Below are 24,172 nucleotides of genomic sequence, written 5' to 3'. Positions count from 1 at the left end.
GCCCTGGGCACCAGGCAAGGAGTCCTGCCCGATGGCCGGCAGCTGTAGAAGGTGACAGGGCTGGAGTCGCCTGTGTTCCCGGGGGGGGCGGCAGTTTTTGTTGGAAACATCTGGCCAAGGGGCTCCGCAGCTGCTCCAGCAGTGGCTGGGCCGGAGACAGGCTGGGCCCTCTCCTACTGTTCTGTCTGGGGGGCCAGCGGGGGTGTCCTTGGGGAGAGGGCTCTGCTTTCCCTCTGGTTGGCCCTGGAGGAGGGGCTGGCCCTGCCTGCAAGGGTACCCCCACAGGGCAGGCTTATGCAGCGGACTGGGCACTGAGCAGAGTGGGGTGTGGGCCTCACAGTGGGTCCCAGGTACTCGCTGGGTGTGGAGCCCCGTGAGGAGCATGAAGGGAGGCCTCCTGGGGACGGCCAGCCAAAGGGAGGCACCTCAGTGCAGCTCCTGGCCAAGGTGCTGTCCCTCTAACGGTCAGGCCAGAGCAGCCTGGGAGTCCCCGCCTCTGCCAGGAGAGGGCGCCCTCCCGGCCCCCTGTGGCCCCTCGCTGCCACCCCACCCCATTCTCTCCTCCCCCACCTCCCCCCTACCTTCTCCAAAGCCTTGTGGGGTCCAGGATGGGGGGTGTGTGGAAACCCCTCCAGGGAGAGGGGTGGGCCAGTGAGTGGGACAGTGCCAGAGGGGCCCCCCAGGGGCCCAGTGGAAAGGTCTGTGGGGTGAGTGATGGACAGCCGTCCAACATTTGTGGGGTGACCCTTAGGTCAGGCGTCTGGCCAAGCCTCTTGCTTGGCCCCTGGAGGCAGGGCGCTGCCCGGGGGTACACAGTCAATGCTGGGACAGCTGCATCGGGGTGGGGTGCGGCCAGAGGGGACGAGGGGAGAGTCCCAGAACTGGGAGTGCCCCTTCCCAGGAGCCAGTGTCCCCCGAACAGGGCAGAGGGTCCTTTCCTGAGGGGCGTCTGACTGTCAGCACAGAGGCTGGGGCTGAGCCTGTTTCAGCGGTGGACACTGCCGGGGGTGGGGCCGGGCGTGGGGTGGGGGGACTGCACCTGCCTTTCACCCAGATGAAGAGTCTATACCCCCAGGCTGAACTCTGACCCTTCAGTTAGAACAAAAATCCCCCCCCCCCCCCAATACATACCGACTCCAGGAAGATAACTACGGCCTTCCTTTTACAAGAGCTTTACTATGGACTCAGGCCCGGGGCCCGGGGGCAGGGCCGCTGCGGGAAGCGCGGCTCCAGGGGAGGGCGGGCGGGAGGGTCGGAGCGGGGCGTGTCTGCAGCCGCGGGGAGGAGACGGTTAGGGACCCTCTGCCCCGTCCCTTAGCGGCCCCGGGGCACTGTGGACGCCCAGGGCCCGTGGGCACAGCGGGGAGGGTGCTGGGCCGCAGCAGGCAGGGCCCTTCTCCAGCCGCCCCAGCCCCGCTCCTGCGCCGCGGCCGTGCCCAGCCGGGGCGGGCGCCCGAGGCGAGCGGATGCCCCTGCCCCAGCCCCTGTGCCCTCTTCCTCCTCTGTCGCCGTGGGAAGCCCCATCCACGGCTGTAACCGCCACGTGTCAGCATCTCCCTCCGGGAGGGGAGGCTCCTGGGCGCCCCCCGCACCGAGCGCAGGGACCCCGACCCGAGCCCGCCCCGCACATGCCGGTGACGCCAGGGCCGCCCCTCCCGCCCGCAGTGCGGCCGCCCCCCGCGTCCCGCTGCGCCGCGGGCAGGGCAGGGTCCTGGGCGTGGGTCTCTCGGGACGGTCGTGCCCCCCCCCGTCCCCCGCCCGGGGCACATTCCGAGGCCAGGCTAACCCGCAGCCCCGCGCCCACCCCCTGCAGGCAGGAGCCGGGGTTCATCCCGGTCCCGGCAGCGCCCAGCCCAGAAGCGCGGCTCCCGGACAGCCCGGGAAACTGAGGCCAGGGAGGGCGTGGCCGGGCCGGGCCGGGCGGGGCGGCGCGCGGGGTCGCCGGCCCCCCTGGGCCCCGGCCCCCACCCTCCCGGCCCGGGTGGGGGCGCCGGGCGGCGGAGGCGGATGTGGGCGGGCGGCCGGGCGGGGTGCGCGGGGCGGGGACGGGGCGGGCCGGCGGCGGGACGGAGCGGCGGCGGCCGGCCCAGCGCGCGCGCAGCAGGCACCGGAGGACGCGAGCCGCGGCCGCGCACGAGCACCGGGCCCGGCGCGAGCCCGCCCGACAGCGCCCGCCGCCGGCCCGCGCGCCCAGCCCGCCCCGGCCCGGCCCGCGGGGATGCGGAGCGGCGGGCGCCGGAGGCCGCGGCCCGGCTAGGCCCGCGCTCGCCCGGACGCAGCGCCCGGTGAGTCCCGCCCGCCGCCGCCGGGGCCCGGATTTCCTCCCGCGCCGCCGCTTTGTTCCCGGGCGGCGGGGCCGGGGCGCGGGCCGCGCAGCCGGAGTGGAGGCGCGGGAGCAGGAAGTGGCCGCGCGCGGCCTGGGCGGGGAGGGCGCGGGCAGGGCGCGGGCCGGGGGTGCGGGCCGGCCCGGCCTCCCTCTTGACCTTGGGAAGCGGCGGCCGGCCGGCCAGGCCCGGGCCCGGGCGGAGGGGCGCGGCCGGGGCGGGCCCGGGCGGGGGGCGCCCCCGAGCCGGGGGCTCCCCGGGCGCGCTCTGGGCGCCTGGCCAGGGCTGCCGGGTGCACCGGCGGCGCGGGGGGCCTTAGGACGAGGCTGGCCCCCGCCCTCGTTCAAGTTTGTGGGTGGGCCCTTGGAAGGAGACCTCATCTTCCCGCAGGAGGAAAGTTGCCGTGGTGCCCAGGCCAGCCCACCGAGGACGGGAACCCCCCTGGGCCCCGAAACTGCTTCCTGATCCGGGTGGGCTTGGAGGTGCCCTCCCATCCCAGAGGCTGGGGCCTGGAGCGCCGCTGGGTCTTGGTCCCTCGATTGGGGGTGGTGGGGTGGACAGAGTGGGGGCATGGGCCTGTGCTCGGGGTCCAGAGGGCCTCTCCCTTCCCTCCTGGGGCCCTGCCTGGCTCCAGGCCACCCCTCACTGCTCCGAGCCCCTGGTCCTACTGAAAGGCGGGTCCTTGGGTGAGGGCTCGGTTCCCTGCCCTGCCACCCTGCCAGCCAAACCAGCCTCACCATTCACAAACCAGTGCTTTGGGGGCAGAGGAAGGGGCCCTCAGAGACAGACTGTTTTTTGAAAAGTTGTGATTTAATAATAATAGGAGTTGTATAGGGTTATGGTGAAGGCACCGGACACAGAGGCAGGAGGACACTGGTCCCCGCCGTTCCATCCCGCCAGTCCTGCGCAGAGGCCGGCGGCCGCTGGGTCGCTGTGTACGTGTCTGTGCAGATGCACACCACCCTGCGTGCGCACAGATATATTTTTACACATGGGCCCTCGACAGCTGTCCGACTCTGTCAGCCGCAGGCCCTGCTCAGGCCTGGTGGGGGTAGGGGGATAACCCGAGGTCTTTGAGTCTAGCCCTCTGCCTCCAGGCCACGCCCACTCAAGTGTCACCAGAGCCCCTGTGCCCCACGTGTTGGGGCTCAGCTCTGTCCTCAGCGGGATCTTCTGGGCACTGCCCATGGGCCTGCTGAGCAATTGGCACTTTCTTGGGCAAAGGGTATCTTCCCTGTCATGATGCCAGACACAGTGCAGTGAGTGGGATCTAACCATCCTTCTCAACTTAGCCTCAATCAGTGCAGAGCTACCTGCTCTGGGTGCCCAGCCTCTGTCTCAGGAGCCAGTGAGGTGGGCTGCTGGAGAGGGTCCACCCAACGGTAGGAAGACCCATATCAGGATCCATTCCAGAGGTCCTTGGGGGCCTCTGTCCAGCCTGGGGGTCCCAGAGAGGAGTCTCTCAGGGCCTGCCCCCTGGAGTGCGTGTCTGGAGGGGTAGCAGAGGACTGGGATGCCCAGAATGAGTGATGTGGGAACTGGGTTTTGAGGGATGCCTAGGAGTTTTTCCAGCAGGAGAGTGGTGGGGAGGGCCTTGAAAGATGAATGGCGAAATTGTCTGCTCAGGAGAGGGCTGCTGGTGGGCCACCGTGAGGCAGGCGTCAGTTCTCTGTTTGTACAGCCCCCCCCCCCCATTTGTTGCCTCCTGAACACTGTAATTATGGGTCTGTAACCACCCTGGACTGGGTGCTCCTTACAGACAGGACCCGTCTGAACCTCTCTTTGTCCCCAGCGCCCAGGGCTGAACCTGGCAAAACCAGAGGTGCCTAGTCCCCGGTGGCCGGATGAATGAACGAGATTCAGGCTGGTGGGGGCGCTGTGGTTTCGGAGGGGCCTGGGGTTTCTGGGGGAGGGTTCACATCACCCTGGAGGGCTCCCATTGCGCCACCCACCCGCACTTCTGGCCCTGCCTTCTTCATGTTTGAATTTCTCCCCTTTCTTAGTCTGGGGCAGGGAGGAGGGGCCCTGTGCCCTGCCCTGGGGACCTTAGCCTGTGGGTGGGAACACCATGGATAGGGAGAACTGGCATCCTCACCAGGAGCCGTAGCAGTCAGGGGCTTCCTGGAGGAGGTGGCGTTTGCTGGGTTGTCAGGTTAGGGAGGCTGGGATACACTGGGAGGGCCTTTTGGGAATGGGAGTGATTTGTACAAAAGCCGGGGGAAGTGGGGTATGGGTAGGTGAGGGGCAGAGGGAACTTTGAGGGCCTAAGGTCCAGGAGGGCAGGGAGACCCAGGCCCAGGGAGTAGTGCCAGTAACTCGAACTTTCCATCAGGTGCCTCCCGTGGCAGGGAAAAAAGTGAGGGACAGAGACTGAGGGGCAGCTGTTGCTCAGGGCTACTTGGGGCCAGGCCACACGGGAAGGTGGACCCAGGCCTCGACCCCAGGTGGGACGGACCTCCTGGGCTCACCGCCGGGTCAGAGGAGGGGCCCCAAGCTGGACACAGCCTTATACGTCCCTTTGCTGCCCCCAGAGGCTGTGGGCACTGCTGGGCTTGGGGAGACCCTACCAAGAGAGGAGCGTGAGCGCCACCCGGCACCATGAATGACGTGGCCATCGTGAAGGAGGGCTGGTTGCACAAACGAGGTGAGTGCCCAAGGGCTGGGCCTGGGGTGGGGTCTGGAGCTGGCCTGTGGGCTTCCCTTCAGGTGGTGGGGTGCTTTGGTGGCCTGGGTGTCTGGGAGCCCAAGACTGCTGGATGGGAGGGGCCTCCCTGGGGCCCCTGAGCTGGCCCAGGTGAACATCTGGGCACAATGTCTCCCATGGTGTTCAAGGCACAGCCTGGCTCGACCCCCTGAGTTGGGGGATGTGAGGCCTGGAGTGCAGCTGGCAATGGAGTGGCCGGCTGCCTGGCTGGGCCCTGTTGGCGGGGACAGCCACTGCCACCTCCCTCCCCACTTTCCTGGAAGGCAGTGAGGACGTTGGGGCCTGTCCAAGGCCTGGCTTACTGGTGGCCCGGGGCACTGCCTGAGGGCTCCTGAGGGCAGGGCAGGGCTGCTTAGCCTGGCCCAGTGCCTGCCTTGGGCCTGGGCTGTGGGCCTGGGCTGGGCCTGGGCTGTGGAAGAACTCACACACTGAGGGGCCTGGGCACGGGGCATGTTTGGGCTGCAGCCTGGTGCCCGCCCAGCCTTCCCTCTCCTCACTCACTTGGCCCTGTGCCTAGGGAGGTACTCGGACAGGAGTTGCTGGGATGGGAGCTGAGGCATGGCCCCTCACCTTCTAGCCCTGCCCACAGCCCCCTGCCCTCTGTTGCTCAGGGACAGGCAGTGGGGGGATGACAGGCCTTCCATCCAGGTGCCCTGGGCGAGGCACTCTCTCCTGCCCCAGGACAGGGATTGGCTCACCAAGCCCTCTCACTTCCTTACCTTCCAAACCTGAGAGGTGTAGCAAAAATGTGTGTTGTGGACCTGGGTTTTGTGGGATGCATAGGAGCTCTCCAGTAGTGTAGGGAGGCCGCAGCAGCTGGGGTGGGAGGCAGAAAAGTGATGGGAATGAGATATTGGGGCTGCATAGCTTGAAGCTGGGCATCGGGGACGTGGTCAGCTGTGTGTTTCGAGAGCTTGCTTGGGCAGCTGTCGGGAGGACAGGACGCTGGGCCTTGAGACAGAGGCGAGGAGGCTGCTGGGGCCTGTAGTCTGTGCGGAGCCCTCTGCCTGGCCTCCCCAAGGCCTCTGGCACCCGCCTGCCTCCTCAGTCCCCTTCCCCCAGGTTTACCCTCTCCTTGTTCCCCGGGAGTCCCGCTTCCTGTGGCTGGAGCCCCCTCCCCCAACCCCCATCAGGCCCTGCTCTGTCTGCCTCACCTCCCAGCCCTCCCGGGGTTGGGGACCCCCACCCCACACCCAGGCTCTGCTCCTCCCCTATGCCTGGTGGCAGCACAGAAACACTCCTACCTGGAACCGGTACCTCTTGACCTTGGCAAGTGCTTGTTGACTGAATGTTAGATTAGGAGCTGCCCCAGGAGATGCCTGGGCCCAGGGGCTGCCAGGGCCACTGCTGCCGTCACCTGGGCACCCTCTGGCCAGCCAGACGTGGCAGGCCTGCCCCTGCGGAACCCGGGGGGATTCAGCTTGCCAGACAGGGTGTGTGCCTTCTGAAGGGCTGGGGGCTGGGCGTCAGGCCCAGAGGGGCATCCCGATTCCAGTGCCTTGTTGTGTGTCCCTCCCCAAGGGCAGGTCTGTTGGGCTCCTCAGGCCTTGGTTTTCCCATCTGTATAATGGGAGTGATGGCATGGAGGCCCGGAGTAGAGAGTGTGGTTTGTGGGGGTCTAACTTGGGGTGCAGCCAGGCCTCTGGCCTCCAGGTCAGGAGAGGGTGCTGTGTCCCTGCCACTTGTGTTCCTCTTCCCTGTGGGGTGGTGGGTGGTGGGGATGGGAGGGGACCTGCCTTGTGCAGATGGGTGTCCCACCTGCCCTGCCCCTGCTCACTGAAGAAGGCCCGTCCTCGAGGGCGCCCTTCATTGCCCCACTCCCCATTCCTGGGGACCCCTGGGACCTCTGGGACTTGTTCAGTGGTCCCCCTAGCTCTGCCGTTGTCACATTCTCTGCCGTCTTCTCAGTTCTGCTGGTTTGTTTCCCGCAAATGTTTTGTGTGCTGGACTTGGGGCGACCGGTGAGCGAGTAGAGGTGACGGCGGGGGAGGGAAATGGGTGGTTTTTAGTGAGTTGTTGGGGGAATCGGGGCTGGAGGTATGTGGTGCCGTTAGATGGGGGAGGAATCGGGTTCCTTTGGGGTAGGGGAGGGTCAGGGCTGCCTCCTGGCTTTGGACGGAGGCAGTAGGGAGGACCCACAGGTCTGAGCTCCGCTCAGCAGACAGGCTGTGATGGCCTGGTGGCGGGGCACATGGGCCAGCGGAGCCCGGGCAGCCCTGCCACGTTTCCTTGTCTTACCCAGCCGTTCCGGAAGGGCCCGCTTCCCTGCCACCCCCTCTGAGAAGCCTCCCAGAGCCGCCCTGGGCCAGGTCTTCCTCTTCCATCTCCTGGCTGACCCCTTAGCCCTGCCCACCCCCTTGGGAAGGGGCTGGAGGGGGAAGCGGAGGCCTCCTGGGGGTAGCTCTGGGTGGAGTGGGGGACCTCTGGGCTGGGAGGGGTCCTAGGTCTGGCCTGGGGGTGGTCAGGGCGCCCCACCTGCAACGCAGGGACAGAGTCTCTGTCCCTGTCCCCTGTTCCTGGTGCCCAGGCCTGGCCAGGGACAGGGGTTGGGGAGCTGACGGTCCTCCAGGGCCCAGCCCCTGCCCCTTGCAGAACCCGGAGGCCTCGGTCCACGCCCCTCCTCCTCCTCGTCCCGGTAGGTGAAATTGCTGCTGTGGACGAGGGTCTGTACCTGTCCTTTCTGCGTCCAGCCCAGCGCCTCGCATGTGGCAAGCGACTGCCTCCAGACCCAGGGACTCGCAGAGGGGTGGGTGGCCCATCCTGTGCAGGGCGGGCCCCAGGCCCAGGTTCATCTCACCCCTTGGGGAGGTGGGTGGTGGGTGCCCATCTCTGGGGAATGACCCTGGGCCATGTCCCAGGGGTCCTGACCCCATACCATGTGCCTTAGTCCAGAGCAGCTGTGGGGGGCAGAGCCTGAGCTTTCGGCCTGCACTGACTTGTGGGGCCCGGGCGAGCCCTCCCGGCCTCAGTGTCCCGTGTGTTTGGCAGGGAGCTGGTCCCAGGAGAGTGAACTCAAGCCGCTGAAGGCTCAGGCTGCTGTGGGGCAGGCGGGCAGATGTCGCTTGTGGGGAATGGACATCCTGAGCCCTGAGTGGGTGTCCCCAGTGATGGGCAGACGTCCTGAGTGACGGTGACCCCTGAGTGATGGTGGATACCCTGAGCTGTCGGTGCTGGGGGCTGCTGGACTGATGTTGCTCAAAAATTTGCATTTTCAAAGCTCAAAATTTCTCATTTTCAAAGATTTGGTCTCCTTTGTGCCCTTTTCTGACTTTCGAAGGTTGACAGTTTAAAAACCAGCCCTCCCTAAGGATGTAGTCCAGTTAAACTTGGCCTGTGGCCTCCGGTTTTGTCTTTAGACAGTGTGGTCTGTGCTAAGGCCACGGCCTGAGTCTGGGCAGCCATTTGGGGGCATGCCCCCGAGGCTGGCCGTCCCTGCCCACTTTCCCTTATGCCCACTGGGTCCCACTCTCAGAGCCCATGGTGTATCCCCAACCCAGGAACAGGTGGGCCAGGAAAGGGCAGGTAGGCTGTGAGATGCAAGGACACAGGGTGAAAGAAGTGTCCTTGGGCTGGAGAGAACAGGCCTGGGGAGGGAGTGGGGTGTGGGCCTTGGGCACCTGGGCTCATGCAGGCTGGCTGCTGGCGCCAGCGACCCAGCAGAGGAGCGGGCCTGGCTGTCCTTGCCAGGCCATAGTCTGGCAAGCTAGGGTTGAGAGGTGGCGTCAAGGAGAGCCCATCCTGGGTGTGGGCTCCCCTGCCCCTGGGCCCCTGCCTAGAAGTGGTCACCTGTGTGTTCTGCTGGGCTTCTGTGCTGTGTGTGTCTGGGCTTCAGTTTACCTTCACCCCCAGGAGCTGCGCCAGGCAGGGGGCCTGTGTTCATGGAGCTCAGTGGGCACCATCCCTGGCAAGTCCTAGGCCTTGCTGAACCCATTCCTGGCACAGACCCCCCCCCCCCCCCCAGCTCCTGGCCAGAGAGGGGAGCCCTTGCCACCTGCCATGTTGGTCGCAGGCATCCTGGGGGAAGTGGGTTCCTGGGGCCCCTCCCACCTCCCCTCCCTCAGGTGTGGCCAGGTCCTGCTTCTCACCATGGTGTGGGCACTCCCTGTGCCTCTCGTGTGGCCCTGAGATGGGCAGATAGTGGTTCCACATTGCTGACATGACCCCTGCTCCATCCCCAGTCCTGGGGTCCCTGAGGGGGTGGGGTGTGGAATGTGCAGCCTGGCACCCCTTTGGAGGAGGCAGCGGTTTGCTGAGGACACACCAAGGGACAAGGCCTGTGGTGGCCTGTTTAACCCACTTCTGAGCGCAAACTGCCGTGGAGGCCCCTGAGGGGCTGATTGTAGATGTCACATGGATGCTGCTTCTGCCCTGGGAGGGCTCAGCAGGGGGCCGAGGGGGAGCCTGCTGTCAGGTCTCATCCAGGTCACACCCCTGCAGCTGAGGCTCCAGTCCCGACAGTCCCCTGGGCTCACTGGGCAACCCGTGTGGTGCCCACGTCCACGGGATCCAGAACTGCCCCCGGAGCAGGTCTGTGCTGGGCGGTCAGGCCTGCGGCGGAGCAGGTACTGGGCATCTGCTTGGAGGACGATGCCTGGGAGGGCGGGGTCTGTCCCTGGAGGCAGGCTCCTGGGCCTGCCGGCCGTGGCACGTGGCCGTGGCTGCGTGTGGCTGTGGCCGTGGCCGTGGCCAGGCTGGCCTGTGTGGAGCTGTTTCCTGTTTTGTGAGTGTGTTGAGTTCTCCCTTCAAAACAAACAACAAAAGAGGAAGCTTGAGTCTCTTGCACGGGGTGGGAGGTGAGAGGACATTGCCCGCCCCAGCCCTGGTTCCTGGGCTCCTGCCTGGTGGCCCTTAGTGGGCTATGCTCCTGTGTCTTTCCTGGGTGCTGGGTGCTCTCTGGGCACAGCTGCCCTGCGTGGGGCCAGACTCAATGGGGGTAACAGGAGGGAGGGCCTAGGCCCCTGGTCAGCTTCTGCCGACACCCCCTCCACCTTGGGCAGCAGAGCAAGTGTTGTGCAGAAGGGAAACTGAGGCCTAGATGTGAAGGGGCTGGACTGTGGCATGTGGTCCTGGCCCCGTGCCCCAACCCTCCTCCGCCACCACCAGGAGCCCGGCTGGGTTGCATCAGGCTGGTTCCTAGAAGTGCCGTGAGGGCGAGGGCAGGGAGCTGGCCCGGTCCCGCTGGTGGGACTCTGCCCAGGCACACCCAGCCAGGCGCGGGGCCAGCACCCTCCCCGAGAGCCTGCCTGTAACTGGAGCCACTGGCTGTCTCCGTGCCCACTCCCAGGGCCACCCCACAGTGGGCACAGGCTGCTGCTTCCACTCATGCGCTGTGGCCACCCTGGGCCTGCCCCGCGGCCCCACCAGAAGACCCCCAGCCCAGACCCGGCCCGGACAGGTTGGCAGAGGGCGCTGGGGCTGCAGGCTGGGATGGGCTAGCTCCCGGGAGCGCATCCCCCCTCCCACCTCAGAGGGAACTCTTGAATGTAAGAAATAACAGACTAGAGCTCAGACACCGGGGGTGGATGTGGGGCTTTGAGCTGGCCTGGGACGGCAGCCCTTCACTCATCTCCCCGGTGGTCCCACCTGCCCGGTGCCTCGGCTGGTAGCCCTGTCAGCAGTGAGGGTCTCGGAGGCACCGAGGATGCCTTTGGTGGGGTCCTGGGGCAGAGACCCCTACTGGGGAGTCCTCGGCTGGCGAGGGGCCAGGGCACATGGGCAGCAGACCCGGGGGGAAGGCACATGGCCAGGCTGGGGGCGAAGGGCGAGGCGGGGGTGGGTGTGGCCAGGGCCGTGCGATGACAGGGCTGGGAGCTGGGGGGGGCATAGCCTGCCACCGTGTCACAGAAGAGAAGGGCTGAGAGTGTTTCCCACTGCAGGTGGGGCTCCGAGTCGGGGCAGAAATAAATAAGCAGTGCTGCGAGATGGAGGCCCTGTCGGAGATCAGGTCCCTCTTGGCCGGACCCCCGTGCTCCGCCCCCTTCATGGAGGGGTGCTTTTTCCTGGGGGTTTTGAGGATTAAGGCCCACACCTGAGACAGTGCTGGGGCCACTTAGATGCAGGGGTGTGGTTCCACCTCCTGGGAGGGTTTGTAGAGAGGAGATGTGGGTGTGGCCAGCACCTGTGGGGATCACGAGAGCCAGAGCCCTGGGAGGAGCCTGCTGGGCACCCTGCTGTCCTTTCCCAGGGCCGCATCCACAGGGAGGGCTCAGCGCCCCACCTGCACTCTCGTTCTGCGGTTTGTTCCCTCCGGCCCGGCTCCCTCTCCGGTCTTCTTGCCTGCTTGGGAGGCCAGGCACCTTCCTTGGTTTGGTTGGGTCCTGGGAGGGCGGGAGGGATCGGGGCCCGGGCACGTCGGTGAGCATCTTTCCTCTGCTGGGCCGGGAGAAGACACCTCCCTGTCCTCCCTTGCCCTTGATGGCCGATGGGCCCTGCCCGTGAGGACCCTGTGAGGACCTCATGAGTGGTGCCCTTGGGAGGCTCAGTCCTGAGGGTTCGCATGACAGCCAGGGTAGGTGTGGTCCCTGCCTCGCCCGGCCCAGCTCTGGGGCAGTCTGTGGTCCCGTGCCCTTCTGGTGAGACAGGGACACAGGGACCCTGCCCGGGCACAGGCAGAGGGGCCCCTCGAGGTGACCCCGCCCGGCGGGCGGCGATGGATGGGCCGCTGTCAGCAGGGCCGTTTGCTCGCTGTGCTGGGGAAGGTAAATGGGTACCCGGCAGCTGTCGGCGCGATGGATGTGTCGTCGGCGGGGGACCGTGCGGTCGCCGCTGTCAGCTGGCGGCGCTCCCCGGGCCTGCTGGGGCTCGCTTGGCTGTGGAGAAACAGCTCGGCACCGCCTGGCGCCCTGCCAGCGCCTGCCACCGCCACCAGCAATGCGGCAAAGTGTTTATCCAGCAGTTTCCCCGAGAACTGGGGACTTGCAGAGAACGCTCATGGAGCGCAGGGCACGGCGGCTGGGTGGCCGTGGCCCAGGTGCCGTCTGCCTTGTGCCAGGAGCCCGCACGGCGAGCCGCCCCCCAGGCTGCCCAGGGCACACAGTCCCGGCTCGGCCCCTGACCCAGGCCCCCAAGTCCTGACTCTGGCCGGTGGGTGATGTTGGTTGTGGCAGGTCAGGGCTGCTGGCAGAGTCCCCTCCTTCAGGAGTCCTGCAGCCCTGTGGGATAGAGCAGGCTCTCGAGAGGGGAAGGGAACCCTGGTGGAGGACAGGTGGGGACACTGAGAGGGCCCAGAGCTGAGGGGCCCTGGGCAGCAGGAGGAGGGGGGCAGCCCTGGTCCGGACCCAGGCTGGCTAAGCCAAATGCCCCCAACTGCCCAGGGCAACTCCTCCAGGGACCCGGAGCCCTTGCGGCAGGTGGGCTGGCCTGGGGATTCAGGACCAGGGGGCATGGTCCCCTCCCTGGTGGCTGGGCAGGACGAGGTCTTGGCGGGGGGCTGTGTTGCCCCTCCCGAGCCCAAGGCTGGGCTTCTAAGAGAACCCCAAAGGGAGACTGAGCTGCTGCCCCATTCTGCCTGCCTGCTGCCCAGCTGGCAGCCCCAGCCCCTCCCAGCACCTGCCCCCGCTCAGTCCCAGATCGGCCATGGCTCCAGTCTCCTGGCGGTGGGCATTGGGTCCTGGCTAGGGAGCTGAGCTGGGGTGACATGGGGCGCCTCGACTGGCCCCAGGGCTGTGCCAAGGCCGGGGTGGGCTGCAGGGCCATCTGAAATGTTTGCACGAGCGCTTCCTGCGTCCTGGGCTGAGTGTTGGGTGTGAGCGGCAGGGATGCAGGAGACACGCCCTGGGCCCAGGTGTTGGCCAGTTCCCTCTGCCCACCCGGATGCCTGGAGATCACCCTGGGTGTGTGTGGCCCTGGAGGAGCAGAGGGGACCCCGTTTAGGGAGCGGTGTCCTGAGGGTAGGCTCGGGGTTCCCGTTTGTTACCTGCCCGTCTATGCCCGGAGTGAGGGCTCCAAGTCTCCCACAGCCTGCACTGCGACGTGTGTCTGCCTCCCCACCCCCAGGCCCCAGGACAGGCGCCGGCCCACGGGCGTTCTGTGGCTGAGAGGATGGCGGTGGCTGGGCACAGGGTGCTCACCGCCTCCACTGCCCTGCTCTGTGTCACCTCTGTCCCTGTCCCGGCTGAGCTCACTCAGATGCAGCGCCCAGGCCACAACTGACGCTGCTGATGGCCCAAGTGACTGTCCGCCTGGACCCCTGCAGGCCAGGCATCCGAGACCCTGAGGAAAGAGGTCCGTGTGTCTCGGAGCCTTGGTCCTGGCCCCTCTAGGTGCCCCCCGGCCTTCCTGCTTCTCCTGGGGGGGTCTGTGCTGGGCGAAAGGTGAGGGCCTAGCCAGGTCGCCTTGCCTTCCCTCGCCTGGGTGTTGCCTGGCTTCTGGGTGGGGGCGGTGTGGTCAGCCTTGGCTCCCCTTGAATGCCTGGGGGCTGGTGGAGGGCCCACCCCCTGGGACCCCGCCTCCTGGCTCAGTGGCTCTGTGGGGGAGGGTGCCCTCCCCTCAGCCTCTTCCGCGTGTGTTGCTCCCTTAGGCCCCCCGCCTCTGGGTTCCAGAACCTTCCCAGCCCTGGGGCTGGTTTGAGAGCAGGTGCAGGGTCATGTGGTTGGGGTACCTGGCAGCTCTGGCACACCTGCTCCAGGGGATCCCACAGAGGGGAAACTGAGGCCCTGTCTGGTCGCAGGTCCTGGCAGGCGTGGGTGGCACGTGCTGTGTGTGTGCGCGTGGCGCTGGAGGCTGGGCTGGGTGCGGTGGGGGCCGGCACAGTTGGTGCATCAAGATGGATTTTCGGGGCGCTCATCACTCTCCCCGCTCAGTTAGCGTCCCGGGGAGCGGCAGCTGGCGGGATGGGAGGCACTCCATCAGGGGCCGACAGCTCCAGACTGGCGCGCAGGCGGGTGGGAGCGAGCAGCGGGCGGCCGCCCGGCATGGGCGGTGCACACGCCCCCCGAGCCCGCTCTGCCGGCTGCCCACCCAAGGCTCTGGTGGGGAGAGGGGACCTGGGAGGCTGGTGGCACCTTGTGGGCCGGGGTGTGGGGTGGACCACAGCCCCCTGTCCCCAGTCCCCGGGGCTCACAGGGCCAAACTGGCTGGAGACCGTGCTAAATGCTGTTGGGGTGGGGCAGGTGACCAGCCCGTGGTGTCTGGGCTTGGTGGTCACCCCCACTGGAGCCAGGACACAGATGCGGGTGGGCCCCTAGGGAAGGGCCCCGGAGTGGCTGGGTCCCCCATCTCCCCAGCATCTCCCAGCATCTCCCCAGCATCTCCCCAGCAGCCCAGGGTCATGAGAGTGAAGGGCCGTGGAGGCCACACCCAGAGGCACTTGATGGGAAGGTCCGGGTGGGGGGCTGGGGGAGGTGGATGGGACCCAGTGGGGGTGGTTCGGGCGGGGTCTGCCCTTGTCCAGGCTCAGCTTGGCCCAGAGCTTAGGGACCCCAGGCCCCTCCCCGCCCGCCGGCCCCTCTGAGGAAGCGGCTGCCTAATTAGTAAGTTCTCCGCTGTTGTTCAAACTCCTTGCTCGGCAAAATGTAAATGAAACATTTTTTCTGGGTGTCAGTATGAAAAATGACAGTCGCTGGAATATCACAGAGGACATCTGCTCGCTTCTGTGTGAGCGCCTGTATATGGCTGATGTCGCAGAACTTGGGGGGAACTTCACCGTGTACCTGGGTGACCCGTGGGTGGGATGTGGGTCCAGGGCCGCATGTCTCGGCCCCAGGACCACGTGGCCGCCTCCAGGTCCGGTGTCACCATGGTGCCCACAACAGTACTCTGGGCCCCTGAATTGTGGGCATTATCACATGGGCAGTGGGGGGCTTGGTCCCGAGTGCCCAGCGAAGGGTGTGCTGCGGGGGGCTGGTGAGTCTCACTGAGTGTGGTGCTTTTTCCATTACCTGGATGCCAGGCTCCATCCTGTCGGCCGGGTCAGCCTTGGGGAGCTGCCCACCTCCCATTGGCACCACAGCACCTTTTGGCCAACAAAGGGCTGGACCCCTGGGTCGGGAGAGTTCTTGGCCCTGCAGCCCCCCGGCAGGTGGGTGTAGCTAGTGCTTGACCTGTTGCCAGTGCCTGCTGGGACACACTGGCTTGGTGCCACCTCCTCCAGGAAGGCCCCCTGGATTGGGTCAGCCTCCAGTCAGTCATGCCCTTCCCCCCATGTCCAGATGCCCACCTGGCTCCTTTCCAACACAGGTGAGGGCGGGTCCTTCCCACCTGGCCCCATGGAAACTGGGGTCAGTGCTTGTTTGTTTGGGGGCCCTGGGTGCATCGGGCCTGGCACCGCCAGCTACTGTTCGCCACGGGGGTGGGGCGGGTCCAGGCCACAGCCCCTCATGGCCCCCTTCCTAGGAGAGTACATCAAGACCTGGCGGCCCCGCTACTTCCTGCTCAAAAACGACGGCACCTTCATCGGCTACAAAGAGCGGCCCCAGGACCTGGAGCAACGCGAGTCGCCCCTCAACAACTTCTCTGTGGCACGTGAGTGAGCCCTCGGCCGCCTTGCATGGGAGCTGGGCCCCCACGCTGATGTCCCCTGGGCCTCTGTGTCTGGGACCAGTGGCTGCCGGGGACCGGGTTGGGCAGTGCTGGCTCCGAGGACCTGTTAGGTCACCTGGGGGGGCCTGTTAGCGGCTGACTGGCTGGGGTGGTGGGGTCTCTGTGCCAGGTTCCAAGGCTGTGACCCTGGAGCTGTCCAGGGCGCTTTTGCTCTGAAGGCTGGAAGGCCTGGCCGAGGGGCCAGATTCTGGTCTGGGGCATGTGCTCAGGGCGCTCACCTGCTGGCCCTGCCCCCAGAATGCCAGCTGATGAAGACGGAGCGGCCCCGGCCCAACACCTTCATCATCCGATGCCTACAGTGGACCACGGTCATCGAGCGCACCTTCCACGTGGAGACCCCGGAGGAGCGGTACGTGGTGGGTGCATGGGGTGGGTGGGGTGCCGGCGCCCTCGGTGCTCCCGGGCCCCTGGGAGGAGGGGGCACAGTCCTGCTGGGGCCTGGCCTCGGTGTCCCCAGTGTCCCGGACCTCTGAGCTGGGCTTCCGGGGTGAGCCCCGGGCCTGGACAGGGCTCACGGCCTCGCCTGGCTGCCCTGCAGGGAGGAGTGGACGACTGCCATCCAGACCGTGGCCGACGGGCTCAAGAGGCAGGAGGAGGAGATGATGGACTTCCGCTCAGGCTCACCCAGCGACAACTCAGGAGCCGAAGAGATGGAGGTGGCTCTGGCCAAGCCCAAGCACCGTGTGGTGAGGCCCTTCCCCTGCCTCTGCAGGGGCCTGGTGGTTCCAGGGTCCCAGCAGGCTGGCCCTGGGAGAGCCTTGGTGCCCTGGGACCCCCCTCCCACGAGATCTCCTCCCTGGGTCCCTCCCTATGGGCAGCATGGTCTGACCACCAGACACCCTGTGTCAGAAGTGAGGTGGGGACACTGTCACTCCCGCTGTCCCCCCAAACCCCAGTGCTCGGAGTCGAGATACAGAGTCCCACGTTCTCCAGCAAGCCCCCTGACTCCCGTGGGTGCCAGCCCCGCCTCCGCCCCTGACTCCGCCCGCTCCCCCTGCAGACCATGAATGAGTTTGAGTACCTCAAGCTGCTGGGCAAGGGCACCTTCGGGAAGGTGATCCTCGTGAAGGAGAAGGCCACCGGCCGCTACTACGCCATGAAGATCCTCAAGAAGGAAGTCATCGTGGCCAAGGTGGGTGCCAGCCTGGGCACCGTGGGGGCAAGGGGGCGGGGAACCACGCTCACAGGCCTGTCTTCCAGGACGAAGTGGCTCACACGCTCACGGAGAACCGTGTCCTGCAGAACTCCCGGCACCCCTTCCTCACGGTGAGTGGCCCGAGGCCGCCTGGCGCCAGGGCGGAGCTTGGCCCTTCTGTGGCCTGTGTGCTCATGGGAACCAGGCGCTGGGCCAGGGGCACACTCCCCAGTCTGTCTGAGGGCGGGATCCCCTGCTCCCAGGAAACGGGGGGCGGGGGGGGCTGCCTGGGCTTCACACTCAGCAGCAGCGGGCAGGCCTCGGGGGTCAGGGTGGAGGTGCCTGACTCGGGGCTGCTGGGCTGTGCTCGATGCCCCCCCCCCCCCCGTGTGCAGAAGGGGGCAGGTGACCTGGGGCTTCCCTTTGCTCTGCCCAAGACCTTCCGGCTGCCTCCCCTGTGGGGTTCAAGCCAGGGGTGTCCTGTGCTGGGGGTACTTGGTCCAGGAGGAGTTTATGGGAAATCCTTAGCCTTTGGGAACAAGGCATCAGCTGGGAGTTGGTTTCTCAGCTCGGCCAGCTCCTGGAAGGCACGGGTGGGCCCCCACTCCCTTGGGGTCAGGACTCGGGCCCTGGGCGGCTGGGTCTTGCTGGGCCACACTCAGCCGCACAGCTTGGGGGCCCAGCTCCCCACCCAGCACTTGTTGGGCCCTGTCCACTCTGCTCAGCACTGTGCTGGGCTCCTCTCTCGCCTGCACTTTCTGGGAACGGCTCTGCTCCAGCCACTTGACTGGGCCCAGGGGCGGCACTTGTGGGCAAGGGTTGGGCGTCGGGCCCATCCTGTTAGAGTGAGGCTGCCTGTGGTTTGAGGTGGAAAGCCAGCGGGCAGCTGTGCCCGGAGGACGTGCCCTCCCGTGTCGGGCGCCGAGGCCGGCCCTGTCGGGGAGCGTTCACGGAACTTGCCAGCCTCTGAGATGCCAATTTCCCCTGAGCCTTGGCCCAGCCCCCACATCGGGCAGCCTCGGCCCAGGTGTCATCCCTGCCTGGCTCCGGGGGCCGCAGTTCCAGCCTGTGTCCCTTGCAGGCCCTGAAGTACTCCTTCCAGACCCACGACCGCCTCTGCTTTGTCATGGAGTACGCCAACGGCGGCGAGGTAGGGCTCCTGGCGGGGCAGCCCTCTCTGAGCCTCAGGGTCCCTCCCTCGCGCAGGGATGGGGCTGCCATCCCGGTTGCAGGGGACCTGCCCTCGCCCATCCCACCAGGAGGCTCAGCCCCCTCCCCGAGTTCGGGTCTCGGCCTGCCCACGCCCTCTGCCCTGTGACCCTGGCTCAGGCTCAGCCCCCCGCCCCCCCACAGCTCTTCTTCCACCTGTCCCGGGAGCGGGTGTTCCCCGAGGACCGCGCCCGCTTCTATGGTGCGGAGATCGTGTCGGCCCTGGACTACCTGCACTCGGAAAAGAACGTCGTCTACCGTGACCTCAAGGTGGCCGGGCGGCGGGTGGTGGGCACGGGCGTGGGCTGGGGCCCAGGGGGGCGGGGGCTGGCCCGCGGCCGGGGCCGACCGGAGGCCTCTTCCCCGCAGTTGGAGAACCTGATGCTGGACAAAGACGGGCACATCAAGATCACCGACTTCGGGCTGTGCAAGGAGGGAATCAAGGACGGGGCCACCATGAAGACCTTCTGCGGGACCCCCGAGTACCTGGCGCCAGAGGTGTGCGCCTGCTGCCTGCCCTGAGCCCCCAGCCCCTGGGTCCCGGCCGCCTGTGACCCTGCCGTGTCCCCCAGGTGCTGGAGGACAACGACTACGGCCGCGCCGTGGACTGGTGGGGGCTGGGCGTGGTCATGTACGAGATGATGTGCGGCCGGCTGCCCTTCTACAACCAGGACCACGAGAAGCTCTTCGAGCTGATCCTCATGGAGGAGATCCGCTTCCCCCGCACGCTCAGCCCCGAGGCCAAGGCCCTGCTGTCCGGGCTGCTCAAGAAGGACCCCAAGCAGAGGTGAGTCGCCCCGCTGTCCCCAGGGAGCGCGCCGGGCCGTCTCCAGGCCACCCCGTGGCTCTCGTGTCCCCGACCAGGACTGGCCCAGGCAGAGGGGCTGGGTTAGCCGGGGCCCCTCACACGTGCTCGGGACGACCCCACCCCTCCGGCACCTCCTGCCCACCCAGCATTCTGTACCTGCTGGGGCTCCGCCAGAGAGCCGTGCGTCCCCCCTGCCCTGGGACCTGTCCCCACTGTACTGTCCTCACTGGCCCGGTCCCCGCTGTCCAGCGCTGTCTGGCAGCCGGGCCTCACCAGCGGGAGAGGGGCAGGCGGGAGGCCTGCGCCCTGGGGGCGGGGGGTGGTGCCATCACCAGGTCCTGTGTGCTCTGCAGGCTTGGAGGGGGCTCGGAGGACGCCAAGGAGATCATGCAGCACGGCTTCTTTGCCAGCATCGTGTGGCAGGACGTATACGAGAAGAAGGTGCACACCCAGCGCTTACACCCGCCCATGGCGCACACCCGCCTGCTCAGTCACCCACGCACCCACCCACACACCTACCCCCCCCCACGCTGACTCACACACCCGCCTGCTCACGCCCATATGCACCCCCCCCGCACCCTCCCGGGGCTCAGAGGCTGCACCCCAGTCCTCCTGACCGCTGCGCAGAGTCCCCCCTCTTCCTCCCAGGAGGAGCTGTGTGCATGTGGTTTCCCGCGAGTGACGCCTTGTCAGGTTCGGGCACTGGGTTCCCTGCCCTGGTGCTCTGAGCTAAATGCTGGCGGCAGAGTGGGGGGTCCCACCTGCTCTCCCAGTTCCTCGCGTGGTCTGACCTCAGTCCCTCACGCTGCAGGGAACGCCGGGCTGCCCTCTGGGCTGTGGGATTGGGATCACACCCGCCTGTCTGGCTCTTGAGGGGGCCTCCCAGGAGCAAGTCGGCTGCTTCCCGCACACATCCCTCTGGGGAACCCTAGGCGCCCCAGGCCCCTGTCCAGGCTGGTGTGGTGGCCCCACAAGCTGGGAAAGGCAGTACCTGGGTGTGCTGGGCACCGTCAGCAAGCGTGCTCCTGTTCCATCTCTAGCCCGCCCCTCCCCTGTGGGTCCATCGAGGGCCACACGTGGGCGGCTGGGCCTCTGTCTTCCCTGCAAGACAGGGGACCCCCACCCCTTGAGAGGTCTTCTACCTCTTGGCCCTGCTCTCCGAGGGCTCAACTCCTCCAGCCTTGACCCAAGACTCCACTAGCTCCTGAGGGCAGCCCCAGGCCTGGTCTGGGAAATTTTGGGGGGCTTACCTGCAGCACCCTCTCCCCATGTGCACATCCCTTTACGGTTACCCCTGTGTCCTGGTGAGTCCTCTGCGGACTCAGTGAGGCCATGCTGTGATCCTTGAGCCATGCCTGAGGCTGGGCAGGCCCCACACTCAGCACTCCCCTATCCCCCCCCCTCCAGATGGGAGTCCTGAAGGGCCAGGCCCAGAGCCAGCTGGGACAGAGGAAGCCCAGGCCCATCATCTCCCGGGTGGGAAGTTGCAGGAGGCCTTAGGAGCCCATGTGTTTTGGGGGGCATGTCAGGGTGGGGCTTGTGCAGAGCAGTTCCCCTTGTGCCCCAGGGCACCTGGCTGGGGCTGGCATGGGTGGGCACGAGCACAGGCCACCTACTCTTTGGGCCCCTCCAGGGCTGTGGTGGGTCCCCTGAGCCCTGCCCTCCACTTGGCTGGCATTGGCCTCTGCTCCCTGGGGCCTGGGGGAGGCAGGGCTGCCACTCACCAGCCTGGGTGGGTGGAGGGACTGTGGGGATGTGACTGTCCCCTGCATCACGAGTTATCAAAGTGGAAGCCCCCAGCAGCTGGGCTGAGTGGGACGGTCAGGGAGGGGTATGAATGGCACCTGGGAGGGAGCCCCCCCTGCACACCTCGTTCCATGGTGTCCTGTACCCCTTCCCAGTTCATGAGAAAACCCGAAAGTGAAATAAGAGCTAGAGGAATGGACTTGCCCCCTTCTGCCTGGGAGTGTGTGTGTGTGTGTGAGGGGGGGGTTCAGAGCTGGGCTGCACTGCCTCCCGTCACCTGCAGGGGCTGCTGAGCCAGGCTCGCCCTGTCCTTGGCGGAGGGGCCGTCCGGTGGGCCTAGACAGCCGCCCTCCTGGGGGAGTCTCCTTCCTAGAGCTCTGTCTGGGTGGGTGACAGCTTATACTTCCTGGAGACAGTGCAGTGGGCTCAGCTCCCTGGGGCAGTGGTCAGGGAGGGTGCGCTGGGCAGTGCAGAGCCAGCCTGTGACCTGCCCCCCATCCCCGCCCACAGCTCATCCCGCCCTTCAAGCCCCAGGTCACATCGGAGACCGACACCAGGTATTTTGACGAGGAGTTCACAGCCCAGATGATCACCATAACGCCGCCGGACCAAGGTGAGGAGCCACGAACTGCCAACACCCCTCCTGCCAGGGAGGCCTGCGGGCTCAGCTCTGATAGGAAAGGTCCCCTTTGGAGGGTATTGATCAAGGCGGGAGGGCCACTGTCCCTCTGCCCCTAGCACTGGAGGGTCGGGATCACGGAGTCCAGAGCCTCAGGGGCCTGCCTGTTTTCCTGGATGCTTGGCCCTGAGTCTGAGCCGCGTCTCCTGCCTGCCCACAGACGACAACATGGATTGTGTGGACAGCGAGCGGAGGCCCCACTTCCCACAGTTCTCCTACTCGGCCAGCGGCACGGCCTGAGCAGGGCCAGCCCAGTGGGCTGGTGGACACCGAGTGGTGGCTACACCGCCGGATGCCAGCTCCGTGGATTGGGGGAAGCCTGTGCGGACGACCTGTACCCGAATGTTTTTCTTTCTGGATGTGTTTGGAGGAACCACACTGCTCCGAGCATGTGTGGGAAGATTCGTGCTGTGGGCAGGGCTCGCCAGCCACTCGGAAGGTTGTCCTGCGGTTTTTCTTAATTTATTTCATCCAATTTTCCAGACGTGGTCTCGCCTTCAGACGAGAGTCACGTAGGAAATGCTGAGGACTTCTGCAGCCACGTGCAATCAGGGGTCCGGGTGGGCCCTGCCCGCGGCCCCTCAGTCCCTCTCGCCAGCTGTCCCTGGCTGTCACCTGTCCCCACCCAGCCCGGAGGCACCAGAAGCAACCCAGTTGGGGTGAGCTTGCCTGGCTTCCTCTCCCTCAGGTGGGGCAAACGGCAGCCCCAGTGCAAAGGCGAGGACAGTGGCCCTCAAGATGGGCCTGGGGCTGGGCTGAGGTTCGCCCCTGAGACAGCAGCAGGTTGGAACCTGCTGCTGTTACGCTGTTCATGTGCATTTGGGGGTCTAATCTTAGAGGAGAGCCCCTCCCCACCCCTTCTTGTCCCTCGGGCGTCCCACCCTGATGGCTTCCCCTGGTAGCATCTGTCCTCTAGAAGCTTCACCCTCCGCTGCCCGGCCTGACGCCCTGGAGGGGCCGTCACTGCGTCGTCCGCGCCTTGCGCTGCACCATGGCGTTTTTTTACATTCAACTTTAGTATTTTTACTATTATGAGACTTTCCCTCCAGATGCCTCAATAAAAACGGCTTTTCAACTTTGTGGCTTGTTTTGCTTGTGGGGAGCACTCTCCTTCTGGCGGAGACCCCAGGACAGCTTCTGAGGGAAGATGTCTCCCCACCAGCTCCCACAGGACTTGCAGGGGGGGTTACCCTGGCTGCCCCATGCTCATGGGTCATCTGACCATCAGGAAGGACCCTGCAGGACCCAGAGCTGGCCAAGGTCATGTGGGGCTGAGGGTGTCCAGTCCCCCCGCCCAAGCAGAGCAGCCCAGCAGGGTGTGCTGTGGGCGCCACCTGGTGGCGAGGAGAGGAGCGAGCACCTAGCAGGTAACAGGACCTGGCTCATCCGGAGTGGGTGCCACCTGCAGGGGTGCCAGGACGCCTGGACGTGTATGGGGCCTGGCACCTGTATCCTGAATCCACGTGTGCCTGGGGTGGGGGACAGTCCAGGCCTGGGCACGTCAAGCAGTCCTAGTCCTCTGGGTGGCCCCTGTCCCCTCAGTTTTCACATGCTGAGTGTCACATCACAGCAGTGACAACAGGCACAGCTTCTCTGTAAGCCACAAACAGCAAAAGCCACACACGATGCTCTGGCGGTGAGGCCCAGGTTTCAGATAATGACCATGTGTGTCACACGGGACCCTGTGAGCTGTGAACAGTGGAGGAACCTCAGGCAATTAACACATAGCAACCGCCACCCCAGCAACCTCACTTCCTGGCATACACCCCAAAGAACTGAAAGCAGGGGCTCCAAGAGACATGTGTACTCCTACGTTCACAGCGGCATCAGTCTCAGCAGCTGAGACGTGGACGCAACTGTGTCCACAAGGAGGGACGGATAACCCAGTGTGGTCGACCCACACTGTGGAGTGTACTCAGCCTTAGGAAGGACGGACGCGCCGACACCTACAGCACAATGGACACAGATGGACCTGAGCACGTCATGCTCAGTGAAATAAGCCAGACACAGAAGGACAGACACTGCGTGACCACTCACACAGGTCCCGGATATAAGGAGTCAGACCCACAGAGACAGCGATGGTGCTGTCGGGCTGGGGGAGGGGCTAGGGATTGACGGGGACAGAGGCTGTTTCACAGGATGACAGGCGTTTGGAGAGGATGGTGGTGATGGGAACATAAGTGAATGTGCTTAATGCTGCTGAGCTGTGCACTTAACAGTGGGGAAGACGGCAAGTTTTGTGAGTATTTTCACACAATTAAAACCTAGCTACACCCGCCCATTATTCTCAGACTTTGAGCACATGGCCACCAAGAGCGGCAGGTGCAGTATGAAAATGGGGAGGTGCCTTCAAAGCTGGAGCTGGGGTGTCAGGTGGGGGCCCAGCTGGCCAAGCTGAGGGTGCCATCTGCTCCTTCCCACCGGACCCTCTTTTGTGATGGGGGAGGGATGCCTTAGGGATACTTCCACGGCCAGGAAAGGCTTCAAGGTCATGGGCACGGACACAAGCATGACCTCACTTTGTGCCCCATCCCAGGGGGGACAACTGCAGAGCTATCTGGAGAGAGCAGCTTGGGGTGCCAGGAGACAGGCACCTCAGAGAGGTAACTCCTGGGCGCTGTCCTGCCTGGCTAGCAAGGCCCGAGGAGGCAGGGAGTGGCACGCCCTGTGGGACAGCGAGGGCCAGCAGGGCTGGGGTCCTTCCTGTGTCCCACCCAAACCTGCTCTTCCCCCTCAAGGCTGCCTTAGGAGGGGCAGGAAGTGGAAACAGGCTGATCTTTAGCACTGGGACTGCCCACGACTGGGCAGGTGTGAATAAATGAGGACCCCAGAGGGTGTGTGATGGCGGCATCTCAGGAAAATCTGGACTTCGCCCTCCCCCCGAGGTGCTGGCACAATGGTCAGACGACCTGGGTCAAAGCCTTTCTCACTAAGATTGGCTGGGTGGCCTTGGTTTCCCCACCTATAAGGTTGGGTGACAGACATGCACCTCGCAGGGAGCTCAGTGAGCACTGAATGAGCTGCCAGA

The 24,172-nt window shown here is 65.8% G+C and overlaps 1 protein-coding gene across 2 annotated transcripts; it reads left to right on the top strand.

Moving 5' to 3' along the window:
• Positions 1–2,211: 2,211 nt before the first annotated feature.
• On the top strand, positions 2,212–22,219 carry AKT1 (AKT serine/threonine kinase 1). 2 transcript variants are annotated; one of them, XM_081140569.1, is made up of 15 exons: positions 2,213–2,285; positions 4,117–4,191; positions 4,856–4,968; positions 15,361–15,489; positions 15,805–15,916; positions 16,106–16,253; positions 16,568–16,699; positions 16,768–16,833; positions 17,784–17,852; positions 18,056–18,181; positions 18,281–18,409; positions 18,484–18,698; positions 19,073–19,160; positions 20,976–21,078; positions 21,305–22,219. In XM_081140569.1, exons 3-15 carry the CDS (start codon positions 4,923–4,925, stop codon positions 21,382–21,384), a joined length of 1,443 nt encoding a protein of 480 aa, XP_080996695.1. In that variant the 5' UTR covers positions 2,213–2,285; positions 4,117–4,191; positions 4,856–4,922; the 3' UTR covers positions 21,385–22,219. The 2 variants fall into 2 exon arrangements, with proteins under 2 accessions (XP_080996694.1, XP_080996695.1); XM_081140568.1 differs by lacking the exon at positions 4,117–4,191 and having other exon boundaries at positions 2,212–2,285.
• Positions 22,220–24,172: the final 1,953 nt, after the last annotated feature.

This window comes from Miniopterus schreibersii, assembly GCF_964146895.1.
Source record: "Miniopterus schreibersii genome assembly, chromosome: 1".
Lineage (NCBI taxonomy): Eukaryota > Metazoa > Chordata > Mammalia > Chiroptera > Miniopteridae > Miniopterus > Miniopterus schreibersii.
The sequence above is the reverse complement of the archived record's forward strand: the minus strand, read 5'-3'. Positions and strand labels throughout refer to the sequence as shown.